Source organism: Halichoerus grypus, chromosome 6 (genome assembly GCF_964656455.1).
Source record: "Halichoerus grypus chromosome 6, mHalGry1.hap1.1, whole genome shotgun sequence".
Lineage (NCBI taxonomy): Eukaryota > Metazoa > Chordata > Mammalia > Carnivora > Phocidae > Halichoerus > Halichoerus grypus.
Window position 1 is genome coordinate 38441077 of NC_135717.1, and position 17944 is coordinate 38459020.

Consider the following 17944-nt stretch of genomic DNA (forward strand, 5'->3'; position numbering starts at 1 on the left):
GGCCTCGTCTCCCGCCGCGTGGCGCCCCCTCTGCTTCCGCCCGCTCGGGGGCCCGGCCGGGACGCCCCCTGGGGGAGAGGGAGCGCCCGCCACCCCGGCCCACACCTCCCCCCCCCCCCCGCCATGCCCCGGGCTGGACCTCTCCGGGTGCGGGGGGAGGGGGGGGTCCTGCCGTCGGGGAACGTCGAACGTCGGACCTCACTGCGCCGCCAGCTTGGAGCTTCGACTCGGCCGGGGTCCCCCAAGCCCACCGTGCGCCCACACGGTCCTGCTTGTGGGCGACCCTGGGGTCCTGGCCGCCCCCGCCGCGCCCACCCCGTTGCCCCCCAGTTGGCCCCCACTTCCTCCACGCACCCCGTCGTCCGGGAAGGGCCAAGGCTGGCCCACAGCCAGGACTCCTGTGAGAACATGTTAACACGGCCTCCCTGAGTGCCCGTCGGGGGCCTGGCAGGATCGGGCTGCAGTGCAAGGCGATGGTCATTGACAGGAGCCAGGGAAATGGCCCGATTTTGACCACCCGGAGGGCTCTTCGCCTCGCCGTTTGCCTGCTGCTCCCAGCCGGCCGCACCCGACTGCACAGAGCCCACAGGCAGCTTTCCTTTTCCGTGGGCGGGGGTACAGGGCACCACAGTCACGAAGCTCCAGGACAACTGAACTGGGGTCCACAGGCCGCCCTCAGAGTCGTGATTGCCTAGAAGGTCTCCCAGAACTCGAAGCTGTTACGCTCGTGGTTGGGGCCCGCTGCAGTGGTACCGGAAGCCTCAGCCAACGCAAAAGGTAGTGAGGCCAGGGGAGACCGGGTGGAAGCTTCTGGCTTCCCCTTCACAGCGGAGTCAGACGGGCAGAGCTCGGTTCTCCCAGCAGTGACGGGTGACAACACTCGTGAGCTCTGCCAGCTGGGGACGCTCACCTGTGAGGTTTTATTACCGGCTTCCGGCGGGTAAGCACGGAGCCCCTGTGCGGAGGCTTAGTGCGCAGACTTCCGCGCCTCCGGAGGTCCCGAGGATGCGGTGCGGCCCTGTGCGTGGCCCGCAGTCGCGCTATTAGCATTAACTAAGTGCAGGGGCACAAGGCTTCAGTTAAGCAAGACATTCCGAAGGCTCGGAGGTGATTTCCTAAGAGCTGGCGGAGGGCCAGTTCTTTCTCTGGCCCGTGCAGCGCGGGAGTGTCGTAGGTCTGTTCGCTGCCCCCTTACTGTTATTACCGCACAACAACCAAGGACAAAGCACCGCTGGCGGGAAATCCATACGTGCACCAGGACGAGAAATCCATACGTGCACCAGGACGATCTATTTGAATAAAGTGAACTGTCTTCAAGGAAAACCAGAGATTACATGGAACATTACATGGAACAGGAGACAACCTGGAGGATCCTAGCTGCTATCCTCAGAAAGCTCCTCGAGGGTGTTTGTAAACACGAAACAAGAATTGCCCAGGAAAAGAGCAATCAGAGAACAAGAAAGGGTTGAAAATGCCCCTGAGAGAAATCGTTTGAGGCAAGGGCTGAATAGTAAAATGGATGTAGCTAAAGGATGAACTGGCAAATTTGAAGATAAAGTAGAGAAACGTGTTCAGAACTTAGAGCAAAAATTTACAAAGATTGCATGAGAGAAAATAGTGCTGACACGGGGGGACACACGAGGTCGGTTCCACACTGACAGTCCTCTAAGCTGGGTGACAGACATAAGTGTTTCCTGTTCTCCTCTAATCTGTGTATACTTAAATTTTTCCATAGCAATAAGTGTTTTAAGTAAAATAAAATCAAGGGTTGAGAATAAAGGCGAGGCGGGGCCCTGGATGGCCCAGCAAGTCAGCAGACCACCAGCCAGGCCGTGCGTTCCCAGCAGTGTGAATTGGCCTAGCTTGGAAGGCTGCAGGTGAGCAGTCTCTCTGCCGCTCTGTACGTTCCTAACACGAGCTCAGCAGAAACAAGGGATGGAGTGAGCCCACACGGAGGAAGAGGAATGTGACATCCCTTCTGAGTCAAATGCTTTGCTGGGTGACCTCATCCACTTGGGCTGCTATGACAAAATACCATAAAGTGGTTGGGTGGCTTACAGATAACAAGCATTTCTTTCTCATGGTTCCTGGGCTGGAAGTCTGAAGTCAAGGTGTCTGGTGAGCCTGCTTCCTGGTTCACAGCTGCTACCTCCTCACTGTGCCCTCACACGGCAGAAGGGGTGAAGGAGCTCTCTGGGTCTCTGTTATGAGGGCACTGATCCCACTCGTGAGGGCTCCACCCTCCTGACCGCATCACCTCCCAAAGGCCCCACCTCTGAACACATCACCCTGGGCTTCAACATACAGATTTCAACATATGAACTTGTCAGGGGTGGGGGGCACACATACTCTGACCACAGCACAAGGCTGTGCATTATCTTGTTTCTTCATTTCAGGGAGAGAGAGAGGGAGAGAGAGAGAGAGATCAGGGGAAGGAGTAGAGGGAGAGAGGCTCTGTACTGAGCGCAGAGCCCAATGCAGAGCTCGATTCCATGACCTCAAGATCATGACCTGAACTGAAATCAAGACTGCTCAACCGACTGAGCCACCCAGGTGCCCTTTTTTTTTTTTAAGATTTTATTTATTTATTTATTTATTTGAGCATGAGAGTAAGTGGGGGGAGGGGCTGAAGGAGAGGGAGAGAGAGAATCTCAAGCAAGTTCCATGCTCAGCATGAAGCCTGACCCGGGGCATGATCCTACAACCCTGAGATCATGACCTGAGCCAAAATCAAGAGTTAGACACAACTGACTGAGCCACCCAGGTGCCCCAGGGCTAGGAGTCTTAAGAATGAAATACAGGGAGGGCGCCTGGGTGGCTCAGTTGGTTAAGCGACTGCCTTCGGCTCAGGTCATGATCCTGGAGTCCCTGGATCGAGTCCCGCATCGGGCTCCCTGCTCAGCAAGGAGCCTGCTTCTCCCTCTGACCCTCCCCCCTCTCATGTGCTCTCTCTCTCTCATTCTCTCTGTCTCAAATAAATAAATAAAAAATCTTTAAAAAAAAAAAAAAAAAAAAAAAGAATGAAATACAGGGATATTTTACATTGACACAAGTTACAAGCCACTGAAAAGATTATGCCCCCAACAACAGAGCTTTGAAATACATAAAGCAAAAAAAAAAAAAAAAGTTCTAAATAAATACACATTTTTCTCAGAAATCAAGAGATCTGGTAGATGGAAAAAGCAGTAACACCAGAGTATTCACTGAACATGATTTTGACATAAATCAAGTATTTGCGGCTGCTCAGAGATCCACCATGCCCCCCATGAGCCCTTTGGAGGGGGAGGTGCCTGTAGGCTAGGTTGACTGGGGCATCAGAAAGGATGGGTACTGGGGCGCCTGGGTGGCTCAGTCGTTAAGCGACTGCCTTCGGCTCAGGTCATGATCCCAGGTCCTGGGATCGAGCCCTGCATCGGGCTCCCTGCTCGGCGGGAAGCCTGCTTCTCTCTCTCCCACTCCCCCTGCTTGTGTTCCTGCTCTCGCTGTCTCTGTCTCCGTCAAATAAATAAATAAAATGTTTAAAAAAAAAAAAAAGGATGGGTACTTCTTGAGAAATGGATAAAACTTAGGAATCAGGGAAAGTGTCCTGCATCCCTCCTCCCCCCAGTGCCCAGGCTGCTCAGCTCTGCTTTCTTGGCCACACAGCTCCATGGAGGTAAGGCTGGCGCAGGGCAGTGGCTGTCCAGGTGTTCCACCTCCTTGAATAATGGGTCCCTTCTCACTCTCCGGGCATCTTGGCCCCACCTTAGGCCCTTCAGAGCCCCAGGGTGAAAACAAACAGCTGAGGGAGCAGAGTGGAGTGTGTCCTAGGGTCGGCAGTCCCCGCGCGCGCCCCCCCCCCCCCCCCCCCGGTGCACCAGGCACTGTGACACAGAGCACAAAGTAGAAATATCTGGCTTTGTCACCTGTCGGGCCTCGGGCAAGTCCTTCAACCACGGGAGTCTCACTTCCTCTGCTGTAAGATGGGGACCCTAATAGCCAGGAGGCCGGGGCATGGTTGACACACGGCCGGCACACAGTAAGTGTCCCAGATGTGGTGGGGGGGGTGGGTGCTATGATGCTGGGACCAGGGCAGGGGAGGGAACGTCCTGAGGGTCTTGCCATAGAGGTGGAGAAGGCCAAGGACCCTGGGCCCAGGAGCAGTATGGGAGCCGAGTCTCAAGGACGAGGCGGGGAGGTGTCAGCCCCACCCTGGGGCAAGCCCGGCACTTGGGCTATATGGCAATCATCTTCTGCTCCTCAGTGTCTGAGGACTCTGCCCCCGGAAGTGGTGGCTGGAGCACACCATGGAGCTGGCCCTTACTGCCATCCTACTCTCCCTCCTCCCCGTGGCCCTCCAGGAGAGCACCCCCGCTCTCCCAGCCAACCTCTCCCTGCCCAATGCCTGTGCCATAAGGCTGGATTCAGGTAGGACAGATACTGGGGTGGGGGGGACAGGCACTGCAGGAGAGAGAGCCTGAGTGTTGGGGGCAGATCAAGAGGGGTGTGTAATGCCTTCCCTGCCCCTTATGCCCTGTGCCCGGGCAGGTCCTCTAAGGACCCCAGAGGTCGGGAGGGGGCTCTCCTTCGGACCCCCCAGACCTCCGCACCTTCACCGCCTCCACCGGCCAGGCGCAGATGACGCGGCGCGCACTGTGCGGCAGGCAGGAGCATCAGACCAGCGGCTCACAACTCCCCTCTTCCCACCGAGCCTGCAATAACCACCCAGGCCCCCAGCTCCCACTTCCCCCAACTCAGCTGCTGTGCAAACCGCCCCCCCCCAGGGCCACCAAGTCCTTTCCTCAAGCGGAGGGTCCTACATCACAAGGAATTCCACCTTGTAGAGCCCGAGGAGGGAGCAGGTGCCAACCCATGAGCGGCAGGGATTAGGAGGGTTGGTCTACGGGGCCGGGGAGCGAGACGGGACCACGCCTAGCCGGCCCATGGGCTCCCCCTGCAGTGTGTGGACGCCCACGCGTGTCAGGCCGCATCATGTCGGGGCAGGATGCCAAGCCGGGCCAGTGGCCGTGGCAGGTCAGCCTGAGGGAGGATGGACAGCACGTGTGTGGGGGTTCCCTGATCGCTGAGGACTGGGTGCTGACAGCAGCCCACTGCTTCCACCAGTGAGTATCTTCCAGGGGCACAGGTGGGAGCCGGGGGTAGCCAGGACCAGCACTTCACCCCCCACCAACACCCTCCTTTCCCCATTTAAACCACAGCCTTCGGCGCATCTTGCATTAGATGGGGGAAATATGCTCCTGGGGCGTCACTTATCCACCAGTCACTTATCCATTCCCACTGGCTACTTCCTAAGAAGGGATTCATTTCCCAGAGACCAAAGGCTCCCCTATGGGGATCTCTTGAGAAGCTGAGGCCTCCAGTCCACTGCTCAGCAGCTGGGCGGCAGTGACTGCCTCTCAAGCCTGTTTCACACTCACCAGACAGGGCGGTGGGGTCCGTGTAGGGGTGTCTTGAGGAATAAACGGGGTCCTTTTCGTTTCTGGCACGTGCTCCGCTTGCAAAGTTGTCTGTCTATAATGTTAGGACCCTCAAATCAAGATGGCCCCTGGCCCCCACCCATGAGACCCTGGGTCTCCTGACCCCTGGACTCTCCCACCTCCAGAAAGCAGCCCCTGTCTGCCTACGTCGTGCTGCTGGGCTCCCTCTCCTCCTACCCCCAGGCCGGGGAGCCCCAGGAGCTCCAAGCCGTGGCCCAGTTCATCACCCACCCAGAGTACTCGGCGGAGAGCAACAGAGGGGACATCGCCCTGGTGCAGCTGGCCTCCCCTGTCACCTTCAGTGACCTCATCCTTCCAGTCTGCCTCCCCAAACCTGGAGACCCCCTGGGTCAAGGCACCTGGTGCTGGGTCACCGGCTGGGGGAACGTCGACTTGAATCAACGTAAGGACACCCGTGGGGTGGGTAGGGGAGGGGGCAGGTGGGGACCAGGGCTGTTAGGGCCTCCCTAGGGCCCTCTCTCCTCTGGCACCTGCCACCACACTCATAAAGGGTGGACGTGGAGCCTGCACACACTGGTGAGGGCACAGCAGAGGGGAGCCACAGAAATACTGCCACAACCACAAATGAGCAGCCTGCCACCCCAGACCCTCCCTCGGGTCCCCAGTCTGCCCTCCCAGCATGCAGTACCCCAAGGAGGAATGCCAGCCCCAGCTGAGGGCTCTGGAATGCTGGCCCAGCCTGGGGCCCAGACCCTTCTGACGCGCCAGGGCTGGCGGCCCTTATCTGGCTGGAGGATTTGCCACACGTCACCCCTGCCCTCGTGGCGCGGGAGCCAGGGCCCGACTGCCTGGCCTCCATGCGGGCTGGGTGACCCCCACCGGCCTCGCTGGGCTGTGGCTTCCCCCTGTGACAAGCAGAGACTCCAGTGCTAACCTCGTGCGGGGGATGAGGCATTGCAGGCGCGTCCCACAGGGCGGGGCAGGAGTGAGGTCTGGGAACACGGGGCGGCGGCCAGTTGTCCCCATCAGCACGACTGCCTGGCATTGGGGGCCCGGGCCGCCACGACAAACAGGCACAGGCCTGGGGGCTTCAAACCGCAGAAATGTAGGCTCTCACAGTTGAGGACAGTACGGGTCTGAAGTCGAGGTGTTGGCCGGGCCGGGATCCTCCCTGCTCCTTTGAGCGTCAGGTGGCACCTGGTGGCAGTCCCTCGGCTGGTGGCTGCAAGCCCCAGCCTGCCCCCATCTTCACACGGCCTCTCCCCTGTGTCTCTGTGTCCCCTGCCACCCCCCCACCCCCCAACCCCAGGCCTGGGAGGGCAGCCACGCCCTAGGGGAGCTCCACATCTCCGCGCATGCCCTGCCAGACGGAGGAAGGGGACAGCTCTTCCTCGGGTTTTGAATATTCAACACAGGCTCACCTTGCCCCCCACCCCCAACCCCCGGCTCCTGTGTCAGGGTTTCCTGACACCAACGCAGGCCCCAGATCCTCAGATCCTCGAGAAGCCGAGGAGTGGCATGCAGAAATGACAAGGAACGGCTTCTTGTCATCAGTCCCGCTGAGCGTGGGAGTGCAGGGACGGGTGGGCAGAGGGCCAGCAGGTGGCCGCTTGCCGTCTGAGCACCGCTCTGGTCCCCACCCCAGCACTGCCCCCACCCTTCACCCTGAAGGAGCTGCAGCTGCCCCTCATTGACGCCCAGACCTGTGACGCCTACTACCACGAGAACTCGGACATGCCCATTGAGCTGCCCATCATCCTTGAGGATATGCTCTGTGCCGGCTTCGAGAGTGGCCAGAAAGACGCCTGCGGGGTGAGCAAGCCATCCCAGTGGGGGGGAGGGAGCAGGATCGTCCACTCCCCAGCACCCCCCCCCCCCCGGTGGAGGAGGGCAACGTTGCTTTAAATACCAGAGTCAATTCAAATAGAAAAGCATGTTCTCACACCCTGTCTCCCTTTAAATGTATCATATCAATATTATCAGAATGTGAAAAACTTCAAAAGTGCTTAAGCAAACTGTGACCATATCCCCATCCCTAAAGCTTTTCTTTGGGGGCCAGAAATGTCTTTTTTTTCTTTCCCAAAAAGAACCTCAGGGCCTCTGAGCAGATTGTCCTGAGGAGCTGGTCACTTCTGGGCTGAGTTGGTGTCGTCTTTCCTTGTCTGCTTTTATAAGCAAAAGATGCTTTATCTCACGCGCCCTCTTAGTATTGTTTTATCACAGACTTTTTCATCCAAAACGAAGCAAACAGCATTATTAGCAACACAGAAATGCCCCCTGAGCCCTTACTCTGACACGCACGGTCGTATTTAGAGAACACAGCATTCCCCTGGCACTGCTTCTCCCATCTGCCAGAGATTTTGCCCCGAATTCCCAGACCTCTGTTGCCTTCCAGAAACATCCAACCCACCAATCCTCCATCCACTAGACCTAGCTAGCCGTGTTGAAGGGAGGTTGGTGGCTCTGGGGAGACCCCTGGGAACTTCCTTTCCCCTCGTGGGCCCTACGCTTCCAGACTCCTCCTTTCTCCCTAGGGTGACTCCGGGGGCCCCCTGGTCTGCAACCTTGATGGAGTCTGGACCCAGGCAGGCATCGTGAGCTGGGGGTCTGACTGCGGCCTCCCCAAAAGGCCGGGAGTCTACATCAACGTCAGCATGTACACCACGTGGATTGCCAGCACCATCCAGAGCTCAGACCTAGACATGGAAAACTCCTCTCCACACCTTGCTGGGCTCTTCGTCCCCACCGTGCTGTTGGTTCTGGGGCTGCTGGGGGACACGCTTGCGTCCCTGGGGCTTGCCTAACCGGGCAGACAGCCCTGCAGACTCGGCCTCTGCAATGTAAACAGAGGCCTTTTTTCTGCTGTCTGCCAGCGTCTGGCAGGAGACCCCTCCCCAAACCCCCCTGCATGGCTGCCTTCCACCACCCTCCCCAGCCTCCACCCTCCGGGACCTTCTCTGGCCCCTCCCCTCCCCCCATCTCCCCCACTTCAGACCCCACGGCCCTCAGCCCAGCCCCACCTTTCTCATGTCCCCCATAGGCCTTAAGCTGCCCTCACCTTCCCTGTCAGCCTGGGAACCCCTGGGGACAGAGCCTGGTTGTCCTGCTCCTCACCCACCATCCAAGTCTGAGTCCCAGGGTGCACGCACGTTCGGGGATTCCTCTGGGGCTTTGGGGGACTCTTGGAACTGGGGTTTCCAGCCCCCCGTGCGGTGCTGGTGCCTTTGCAGTCCTGTCTTATCTGAGAGGCAATAAATAGAAGCTGGCCGGTGGAAGGACATTCCTCCCTGTGCCTCCGGGCCCCAGAGAGGGTCCAGGACGACATCTCCCATTTGCCGGAGCTTTCCCCCCAGGGTACCCCTGGATGCTCAGAGCAGCTCTGAGAGGCGCACGGTACTATTATTTCCAGTTTTTCAGATAGGGAAACTGAGGCCGAGGGCATCAAGCTCCAGGGCTTGCCGAGCACACTCGCTCTGGCAGCCCTGTCCCTAGGCTCAGTGGGTGGCAGAGCAACACATCTTGGGGTCAGGGCAGGGCTGGGGGCGAATCCATCCACCCCAGGCGTGAGCCTCGAAGGCTCAGAGTCAGGCTGAACTTGCTGTCCCCCTCGCTCCCTCTTTCCCAAGCCTGCCTCTCCAGGGGAGCCTGGGACCCAATGGAGATGTGTGAGCTGGCAGCGGCAGCGGGAGGACGGGGCACAGGGCTGGGACCTCGGGCAGGGGCGGGGCAGGCGGGTTGTTTACATCCGGGGCAGGAGATGGGAGGACAGGAAGGCAGGCTGAGCCCGTTCTGGTGGGAGCCTCAACCTCCGTCCTGGGACAGCGCCCACCCCGGCCCATGCCTGGTTCTCCCGCCCACAGGTGAGCCGAGTGGTCACACCCTTCAGTGCCCCCCCCTTACCCCCACCCCACCCCACCCCCCAGGCAGCATGCGGAGAACCCTTCACCCTCGGCAGCCCCCACCCACCCCTCCAGCGCTTTCTGCACAGCGTCCCCTGTCCCTGCTGCCGAGCCCATCGGAACCCCGCACCCCTCTCCGGAGCCCTCTCTGGATGCACAGGGCCTGCTTGTCCCTGTCAGGGCTGTCTCCCGATGGCCAGAGAGCCAGCCCTGGGCCTCTCCAGGACGGGGAGCAACTGTGCACGTAGGACGGGGGGCTGTGGCGAAGGACGGCCCGAGCCCCGAGCCCCGAGCCCCGGGTGTTAGAGCAGGCCCCCTGCAGTGCCCGCCCGGGGGTGGCGGGGAGAGGAGCCTGAGCCAGATCATCTGGCACCCACAGCTACGGGCTGATCATCAGGGTCATGGCTGCCGTCACCACGGCCCCGAGGCCCCAGACGCTGCCCGTATCCAACACGTGCCAGCCGGGCACACCAGGGAGGAGTGCGAGCCCCTCGTGCAGGTGCAACCACTGCTGCTGCTCGTCTTCTCCGGGTGCTTCCCCTACGGGCACCTCGGGGGGTGGCAGCGAGTGTGGCAGCATGCATGGGGGAGGGAGAGGAGGACGTGCTGTCCCCTCGCCTACCTGGAGGGGTCTCCGGGACCTCCCTGAGCCTTGCACACCCTGCCTCGCGATCCCCAAGGAGCACGGAGGGGACACCTGATGAAGCGCATGGTCAGGGCCACTCCTGGGCCACTGACGTCCCCCCGTTGCTCCTCCACGCCACTGCTCCCGGGCCAGGAGACCTGGAGGCCCTCTCGGGCGGCAACAACAGGGACCTGGAGAGCCAGAGCCCCTCCCGAGAGACGCTCCGCCAATCTGCATCCCTCCTTTTCTACCTGTTCTCCTTCTACCCCTCCCTTCCTTGGCTCTCCGTCAACCCTTCAGTTCCACATACACCAAGCCTGTCACACACGGGCCCTGGAGGCCAACAGCCAGAAGCACACGTGACCAAACGTCATTTTGCATATTGCTAACTTCTAGGAAGAAAATGCAGGGGGGGCAGTGAGACGGACAGTCAGGGGGGCGGGAGGGGGGCGTGGAGCTCGCTGCAGATGGGAAGGGAGCAGAGAAAGCTTGGCTGAGGGGTGACGTTAACACCAAGATCTGAACGCCACCAAGAAGACTGCCATGTGACCATCCGGGAGAGGAGTCTGCAGGGACAGGCCACCCCAGGCTGGAGCAAGCTTGGAGTTCACTAGGAAAAGACAGCTGGGGAGGGGACAGGATTTGGGGGGAGGTGGTCAGAGGGGCTGTTGAGGGCTGGGGGGAGCCTGGACCTGCAGCTGGAGCGATCCTCTGGGCTCTCCGTGCAGCACCAGCAGGCCGTCGGGGGCACCCGACTTGGGCGATGTGCCACGCTGGGCCCCAGCCGCAGGGAGCTCACAGGAGACTGGCCAGTTACAAGTGCTGTGGTGCCAAGGGCCACAGAGGCGGAGCGTGTTAGCGAAAATCTTGCTCCCTTGCCATGCCTCGAGACCCAGGCCCTACCCAGCCATGTCCTCCCACAGGGACCTGTTCTGTCCCTGAGTCCACCTGGCTGAGCCCATGCCCGCCGCCCCTCACTCTGCAGGTGACTTGATGGGGGGCACACCAGTGTACGAAGTCAACGGGGTGAGGTGACAGGCCAGCTTCAATCCCTGGAGAAGTTTCCGTGGTCACCCAGCACCCAGAGTCTCTCACTAGCGGCGCCCTTGATGTGCCTGGCCAAGGGCACCACAGGGAGCTCTCCTCCTGGTCCTCCAGGGAGGGTGCTGACTCTGCCTGCGCCCGTCTCCAGCGCCTGACCCCTTGGCCACTCGCCACCAGGCCCAGCTGAACTTGGGCTAGGCCCAAGACCAGGGCTCCCACAGAGTGGACACCTAGGGACACCCCTGCCTATCCAGACTGCCCCCCCCCGGCCGCCTGGAGGGGCCCCAGAAGCCAGTGCTGGCAAACTCATGACTTTGTGAATCCCACCACATCCCTGGTAGTGCTCAGGACACAGACAGGGGCACCAACAAGGCAGTCCTTCCAGAAGCCCCATTGAGAGCGTCACTGGTCACAGGGACTCTGGGATGGATAACCTCGTGGTGTCTCTCTCATTTAGGCCATTTGTCCCCCCAAGGACCCCAGGCAAGAAAGAAAGTTTGCAAAAGGCAGTTTCAACCTCCAAAATTTAAATCGGAGGAGGATAAGGAGGGCTGGGGCTTGCCACCAGGGTACAGCCTGGGTTGGCAGCGACTAGCCTGGCTGTGGGCTCAGGGAGGGACAAGACCCGAGACCACCATTTCCCCAAGAAAAGAAGAAAGGGATCTTCTTTTCTTGGCTCAGACCCATCCTGCCAGGCCCCCAACGGGCGCTCAGGGAGGCCGTGTTAACGTGTTCTCAGGGGAGTCCCGGCTGTGGGCCGGCCTTGGCCCTTCCCGGACGACGGGGTGCGTGGAGGAACGGGGGGCAACTGGGGGGCAACGGGGCGGCGGCGGCCAGGACCCCAGGGTCGCCCACAAGCAGGACCGTGTGGGCGCACGGTGGGCTTGGGGGACCCCGGCCGAGTCGAAGCTTCAAGCCGGCGGCGCAGTGAGGTCCGACGTTCCCCGACGGCAGGACCCCCCCCTCCCCCCGCACCCGGAGAGGTCCAGCCCGGGGCGAGGCGGGGGGGAGGGGGGAGGTGTGGGCCGGCGTGGCGGGCGCTCCCTCTCCCCCAGGGGGCGCCCCGGCCGGGCCCCCGAGCGGGCGGAAGCAGAGGGGGCGCCACGCGGCGGGAGACGAGGCCATGGGCGCGCGCGTCGGGGCGCTGCTGCTGGTGCAGCTGCTGGTGCGAGCGGAGCTCGGGAGGCAGGGTGAGCTCAGGCGGGGGCCGCGGGCCGGCGTCGGGCTGCTGGGGGGGGGGGCGGCTGGGGCGCGCGCAGACCGGGCGGAGCTCACCCTCCCGCCCGCCCCCCCAGAGTTTCAGGATCAGGACCAGCTGTTTGCAGGTAAGGCGCCCAGGACGCGCGCTTCCCCGCGCGGGGCCCCTGAGCCGCAGCGCAGAGGGCGCCTCATCTTCTCCTCTCCTCCGCCCAGGTTTCGAGAACTCGTCGTTGCTCACGTGTAACTGCCGGGCCCCTGGGGGGAGGGGCGGGCGCCCGCGGACCACGTGGGGAGGGTCCCGGGGTCCCCTGGTCCCCCTGCGGCGCGACCCCCGACGCGCGCCCTTCCCCGTCCCGGAAGGGGAGCCCCTTCCCTTCGCGCAGGAGGGCGGGGTCCTGCCGCTCAGCCGCGTGTCCGTCTGTCCGTCCCAGGGCCCTGTGGCCAACGAACCGTTTCGACGCGCGTGGTGGGCGGAAAGGACTCGGAGCTGGGGCGCTGGCCGTGGCAGGGCAGCCTGCGCTTATGGGGCTCCCACCACTGCGGGGCGAGCCTGCTGAACCGCCGCTGGGTGCTCACGGCCGCGCACTGCTTCGAAAAGTGAGTCTGGGGGCCGGCGGCCCACTGATTGGCCGGCCGGGTCTTGTGCGCCCTCTGGGTTCGGATTCTCCTGAGCCCCAGGCCCAGCTGCAGCCACGTGAGGAAAACCTCGTTCCCCTTCTTCTAGAACGTGCTTCAGAACCTTCGCACGCACTTTTGTGTCGTGTTCTTTTCTTTTTTTTTTTTTAAAGATTTTTTAGATTTATTTTCTGACAGAGAGAGACACAGCGAGAGAGGGAACACAAGCGGGGGGAGTGGGAGAGGGAGAAGCAGGCTTCCCGCTGAGCAGGGAGCCCGATGCGGGGCCCGATCCCAGGACCCCGGGATCATGACCCGAGCCGAAGGCAGACGCTCAACGACTGAGCCACCCAGGCGCCCCGTGTCGTGTTCTTTTCTGTCTTCTTTTCTCCCCAGATGGCAGCACCAGGCGTCCCCTTCCTCGTCCCACGTCCTGGTGGAGGCGTACCAGGGGGTGGAAGGAGGTGGGGAAGTGCTGGGCACAGAGCCTGGCCTGTGGCGAAGGTGGTGGTGGAGTTTTCCACCTGCTCTGGTCCTGTGCATCTGTTCATTGTTTTTTTAGGACAGCTGTGGGAGGTGACAGGCTGGCTAAGTGACTGGCCAGATCAGGCCCCAGGGGGAGGCACCCTGCTGCCCCCAGTCCCCAAGACATCAGGTGTGTTCCGGCCGGGCCTCCTCTAAAGACCCCTGCCTGCTCTATCGTCCCTGCCAGGCACAGTGATCCCTTCGAGTGGTCGGTCCAGTTCGGGGAGCTGTCTGCCTCGCCGTCTCTCTGGAATCTGCAGGCCTACTACAACCGGTACAGTGTGGAGGAGATCATTTTGAGCCCCATGTACCTGGGGGCTTCATCCTATGACATCGCCCTGCTGAAGCTGTCCTCCTCTGTCACCTACAATAAGTACATCCAGCCCATCTGTGTTCTGACCTCCTCTTCCGAGTTCCAGAACCGGACCGACTGCTGGGTGACCGGCTGGGGGGACATCCAAGAAGATCAGGGTGAGGCTGGGGGCAGGGGGGCGGGGCCTCACGCTCCACCATCTCTTGCATCCGCACCTGGGTCTGTGCGCAGCTGGGGCCGCTCAGCACTGTCTCCTCACCTGCTGTCCGCTCCTGCTCCCCCTGGAAGGGACAGACTTCTGTCCTCACAGCCGCTTCCCTCTCCCTTCCAGAGACTGTGAGCCAGGAGCCGCAGTGAGAGGGAGCCCAGCTGGGCCCGGGCCTGCACCCCCCAGACTGCAGCGGTGCTGGGGTTGTGGGAGGGCCTCAGAAGGCCTTGGGCCAAGCCTTCTTTCCACCTCAGCACGGGTGCTCACCCAGCCCCCAGCCATCCTGACCCTGGCTCTCCCACACCTTCTCTGTCTACCTGCCTTGCTTCCTTGCCTGGAGCACTGAGCCCATTACTCTGTCCTGGCAATTTCAAGCCATCCGTAATCCTTGGCTCCCCACCCCGCTGTCTGGGGGTCCTTGGGCCAGCATGAAGTGCCACCTGCATATCTCTCGCCATGAATTCCCCGAAACTGCTGGGCACAGCCTCCCCAGAGGTGCCCTGGGCCTGGACTGCCCCCCACACTGCTCCCTGGCCCGGCCCACTCCTGCAGCACCCCTTCCCACAGCAGCAACAGCAGAGAAAGCTCCCGGCTGCGTGCTCTGTGCCTGGCTCTGTTCTGGGCTCTCGAGACTGAGGAATGAGCAGGGTGAGGTCTCTCTTCCTTCTGGACCTCACCTCTGAATGAGGCTGGGAACATTTTTATACCGGCTTTATAGATGAGGAAAGTGAGAGAGGCGGGGAAATTGCCCGAAGGCCCCTGAAAGAGTCAGTGGAGAGGCTAGGGCTCACTGGCCGAGAGGGTAATGTGTCCTTAAGGTCACACATCTGGAATTGGCGGGGGGGGCGAGGGGGTAGAGAAATCAACACTAAATCAACACTAGCCCTGCCTTCCTCTAGAGTTGGGGTCCTTTCCATTTCCCGGAAGGAGCTGGATAAAGTGTCCCTACCACACAACTCTTCTGGCCCAAAGGGCCGAATGGGTGTGAGCCAAGGGGCCCAGTCAGCAGACTCCCTGACCCCGGGCCGACAGGTAGTCCCGTCCAGCCCCAAGCTCCCCCTCATTCTGGCAGGTAGGAGGTGACGTTTGGACCCCACCGTCGTGCAGGTGTAAAGCTTAGCTCGGCCACGTGCTGGCTCGGAGACCTGGGGCAAGGCATCGCGCAGCGCTGTGCCTCGGCCGCCTCGTGGGTAGCTGGGGGTCATGATCGCTCCCACCTGCTAGGGCGGCTCGGAGGTTTGAAGCGGTTCATGCGGGAGGGTGGCAGGGTGCGGGGCTGACAGGAGGCTCTACCCTCACGGCGGCTCTGGGTGTTAGCCTTGTGGCCGGCCCCTGGCTCAGCTGTGGCTCGGCCTGAGGAATTGAACGGATTTGGGTTCACAGCAGGCTCGGGCACTTCCCTGGTGCTCTGCGGGGCCCCGGGGGGGTGGGGTGGAGGGAGGGACGGGAAGGACAGTCCTCCCCCGAATCTTTCCTTACCTGAAAGAGGGTCGTGGTGGCACTGTGTCCTCTGAGGGCCCCGGAGCCCTGAGAGCTCATCCTGCCGCTCTGGAAGGCCCCGGCTGGGTGAGGAGAGGAAAGCCGCGGGCTGCCCCAGCTGCTCAGACCACTGAGCCTCCCGCGGCTCAGCTGTGCGGGCCCCGCCCCCTGGGCGTGTGCCAGGGCTGCTGGCTGGCTCAGGAGGACTGCCCTCTGCCTGCTGGGGTGGGTGGGGAACGCCAGATCTCAGGAATGGGCTCTGGCAGCCTGCCATCACCCACAGTGTGCTGGGTGCTGGCCCCAGGGACCCTCTCCCCCAGCCCGTGGCCTGTTCCTCCTGACCAGATGACAGAGGAGAGGCTCAGGGGGCCATCTTTCTCTGCCCCCCACTGCAGTGCTGCCATCCCCCTACATCCTCCAGGAAGTGCAGGTCGGCATCATAAACACTGCCATCTGTAACTACCTCTACACACAGCCTGCTTTCCGCCTTGACATCTGGGGAGACATGATTTGTGCCGGCCATGTCCAAGGTGGCAAGGACGCCTGCTTCGTGAGTGTCCCTCCCCAGCCCAACCAGGGGCTTCTGGGGCCTGGCAGCCCCCCACCCCAGCCCCAGGCCTGAGAGTCACCTGTATCCCTGTACTTCATTTGGTCCTTGTGTCCACCCCAGAGAGTAGACACTATTGCCCCACTTTGCAGATGCAGAAACTGAGGCTTGTTCACTTCCGGGGTGGGGGGTGGGATTTGCACCCAGTCTGCCCAGCTCCCCACAGCCCCCCCTGCTGTCCCCGCCTCTCCACTGGCCCCTCGGGCCCCGCCCCAGGCCTGGCTCACCCGTGCTGCTCCCCAGGGTGACTCAGGTGGACCCCTGGCCTGTGAAAAGAAAGGGCTGTGGATTCAGGTTGGAATCGTGAGCTGGGGATCAGGCTGCGGGAGGCCCAACCGGCCGGGTGTCTACACCAACGTCAGTAGGCACTTCAACTGGATCCGGATGCTGTTGGCCCGCAGCCCCGGCGTTCCCAGGCCAGCCCCCTGCCCGCCCCTGCTCCTCCTCCCTCTGCTCTGGCCTGCCTCCCTCCTGCAGCTGGCCTGAGCCCTGCAGAGCCCGGGAGAGTGGGCCCGTCTGCTAAGCCAGCCCCGTCCCCCTGGGTTCCTTTGCTAATAAACACGTTTGCATGTTGGAGTCTGTGCCTTGCAGAGCCTTCTGTGGCCCCGGGGGGCTCCCTGGACACCCAGACACCCCAGCAGCACTCCCTAACTCCTAAATCTTGCTCCAGCGGTCCGCACTATTCAGGTTTGGGGGGCAAGCCACAGGACCCCCTCGGGTTAGTTGAGTCAGAAAGATAATTTATGGGAGGACATTAGTAGCCCCTGGGGAGACGAACAGGGGTGCCGGGAGGAAACGTCCTGAACCCCTCGGTGCTCGGGGCCCCCCCACCAGACACTCCTGGTCTGGCCTCCGTCCCCGAGGCCGACCTGGGACCAGGACTGGGGTGTGGGAAGTTGATTTGGGAGGTGATACCAGGAAGCCCCAGTGAGGAGGTTCCCGCTGTGGGCAACTGAGGCACAGTCCCACTGGAGCCCGTGAGAAACCACAGCGGCGCCTCGGCACCCGCGAAGCAAACCTCCCTGCTCACCCGTGATCCTGGGAAGAAGGCTGGAACGGGGTTCTGCTTCCCCAAACGGGGGGAGTGGTCAGACGCTGGTGGGCTGCCACAAACAAGACCAAAGTCCTTCCCGCCAGGCAGGAGGCCCTGTCTGCTCCCTGTCTCACCAGCTCCCTCAGAGGCCACCGCTGCATCAGGTGCGGGCGCCCCGTTTGTTTCCTTCCTGCCCTCCCCCACGCCACACGCAGCAGGGCCAGCGGCTTCCCGGTGCTCCTGGGCTCCTGGCCAGGCCGGGCACCCCACCCCTGCAGGGACCCTGCCACCTCCTGTTGCCCCTCACCCCTCGTGAGGCTCCCCCACACTTACATGGCGCCTGTGTGACCGGCTCTGGCCTTTGGGGTCCTTGCAGGTGCCGTTTCCTTGGTCTAGAATGTTCCCCCTTCTCCTGGTTGAGCCCCGCTCTCCTCCAGGCCTCATCTGAGACGTCACTCCCTCCACTCTGTCATCTGCTCATCACACCCATTAGGGTCCTTCAGGCCGGCTCTCCCTTTGTCACTAACTGGCCGTGGCCGTACCTTCCTGCATGGGCGGTCCCGGAGCCTGCGCTGGCCCAGCAATGACCACGCAGCCCTGTGCCCTTCATGGTGGAGACACCCCACAGCCCCACCCGGGATCAGTGACGGGCTCCGGGAGGTCTGGCCACCCCCTCCTGTGGCACAGGCCACACTGGACGTTTCCGGGCCCAGGGTGGAAGGGAGCCCCAGGGGACCATCGACACTCCGCCCCAGGGGGGTCATCGTGGGGCAGCGCTGGGTCCCTGGTTCCTTCACCCCGTGGTGTCCCCCACCCTTGCTCTCCTGAGATAGGCCGGAGATGGTGAGCACTCTCAGCCATCCTGGGAAGGGAACTGGCAGCTTCAGGCGGGCCACTCGGGGCTCATCACCCCTCCACCCCCTGTCCCTGCCGCCTTCGGCGTTCACGCTCCCAGCTG

General features: G+C 62.0%; 2 protein-coding genes and 1 long non-coding RNA gene across 3 annotated transcripts; 2 read left to right on the forward strand and 1 right to left on the reverse strand.

Annotated features, from left to right (window-relative positions):
* Nucleotides 1–4286: 4286 nt before the first annotated feature.
* LOC118533884 (serine protease 33-like) lies at nucleotides 4287–8242 on the forward strand. The gene is made up of 5 exons (XM_078074046.1): nucleotides 4287–4407; nucleotides 4940–5102; nucleotides 5603–5880; nucleotides 7084–7250; nucleotides 7973–8242. The coding sequence occupies exons 1-5, from the start codon at nucleotides 4287–4289 to the stop codon at nucleotides 8240–8242; spliced, it is 999 nt and encodes a 332-aa protein (XP_077930172.1).
* Nucleotides 8243–12049: 3807 nt separating this feature from the next.
* Nucleotides 12050–16544, forward strand: LOC118533916 (testisin-like). Its single transcript, XM_036089400.2, has 7 exons — nucleotides 12050–12196; nucleotides 12302–12331; nucleotides 12420–12446; nucleotides 12638–12803; nucleotides 13534–13817; nucleotides 15742–15896; nucleotides 16197–16544. The coding sequence occupies exons 1-7, from the start codon at nucleotides 12130–12132 to the stop codon at nucleotides 16437–16439; spliced, it is 972 nt and encodes a 323-aa protein (XP_035945293.2). The 5' UTR covers nucleotides 12050–12129; the 3' UTR covers nucleotides 16440–16544.
* On the reverse strand, nucleotides 13670–15742 carry LOC144378812 (uncharacterized). The gene is made up of 3 exons (XR_013448942.1): nucleotides 15347–15742; nucleotides 13875–13940; nucleotides 13670–13791 (listed from the first exon to the last, which is right to left on the reverse strand). It is a non-coding gene; the product is annotated as an uncharacterized LOC144378812 (long non-coding RNA).
* Nucleotides 16545–17944: the final 1400 nt, after the last annotated feature.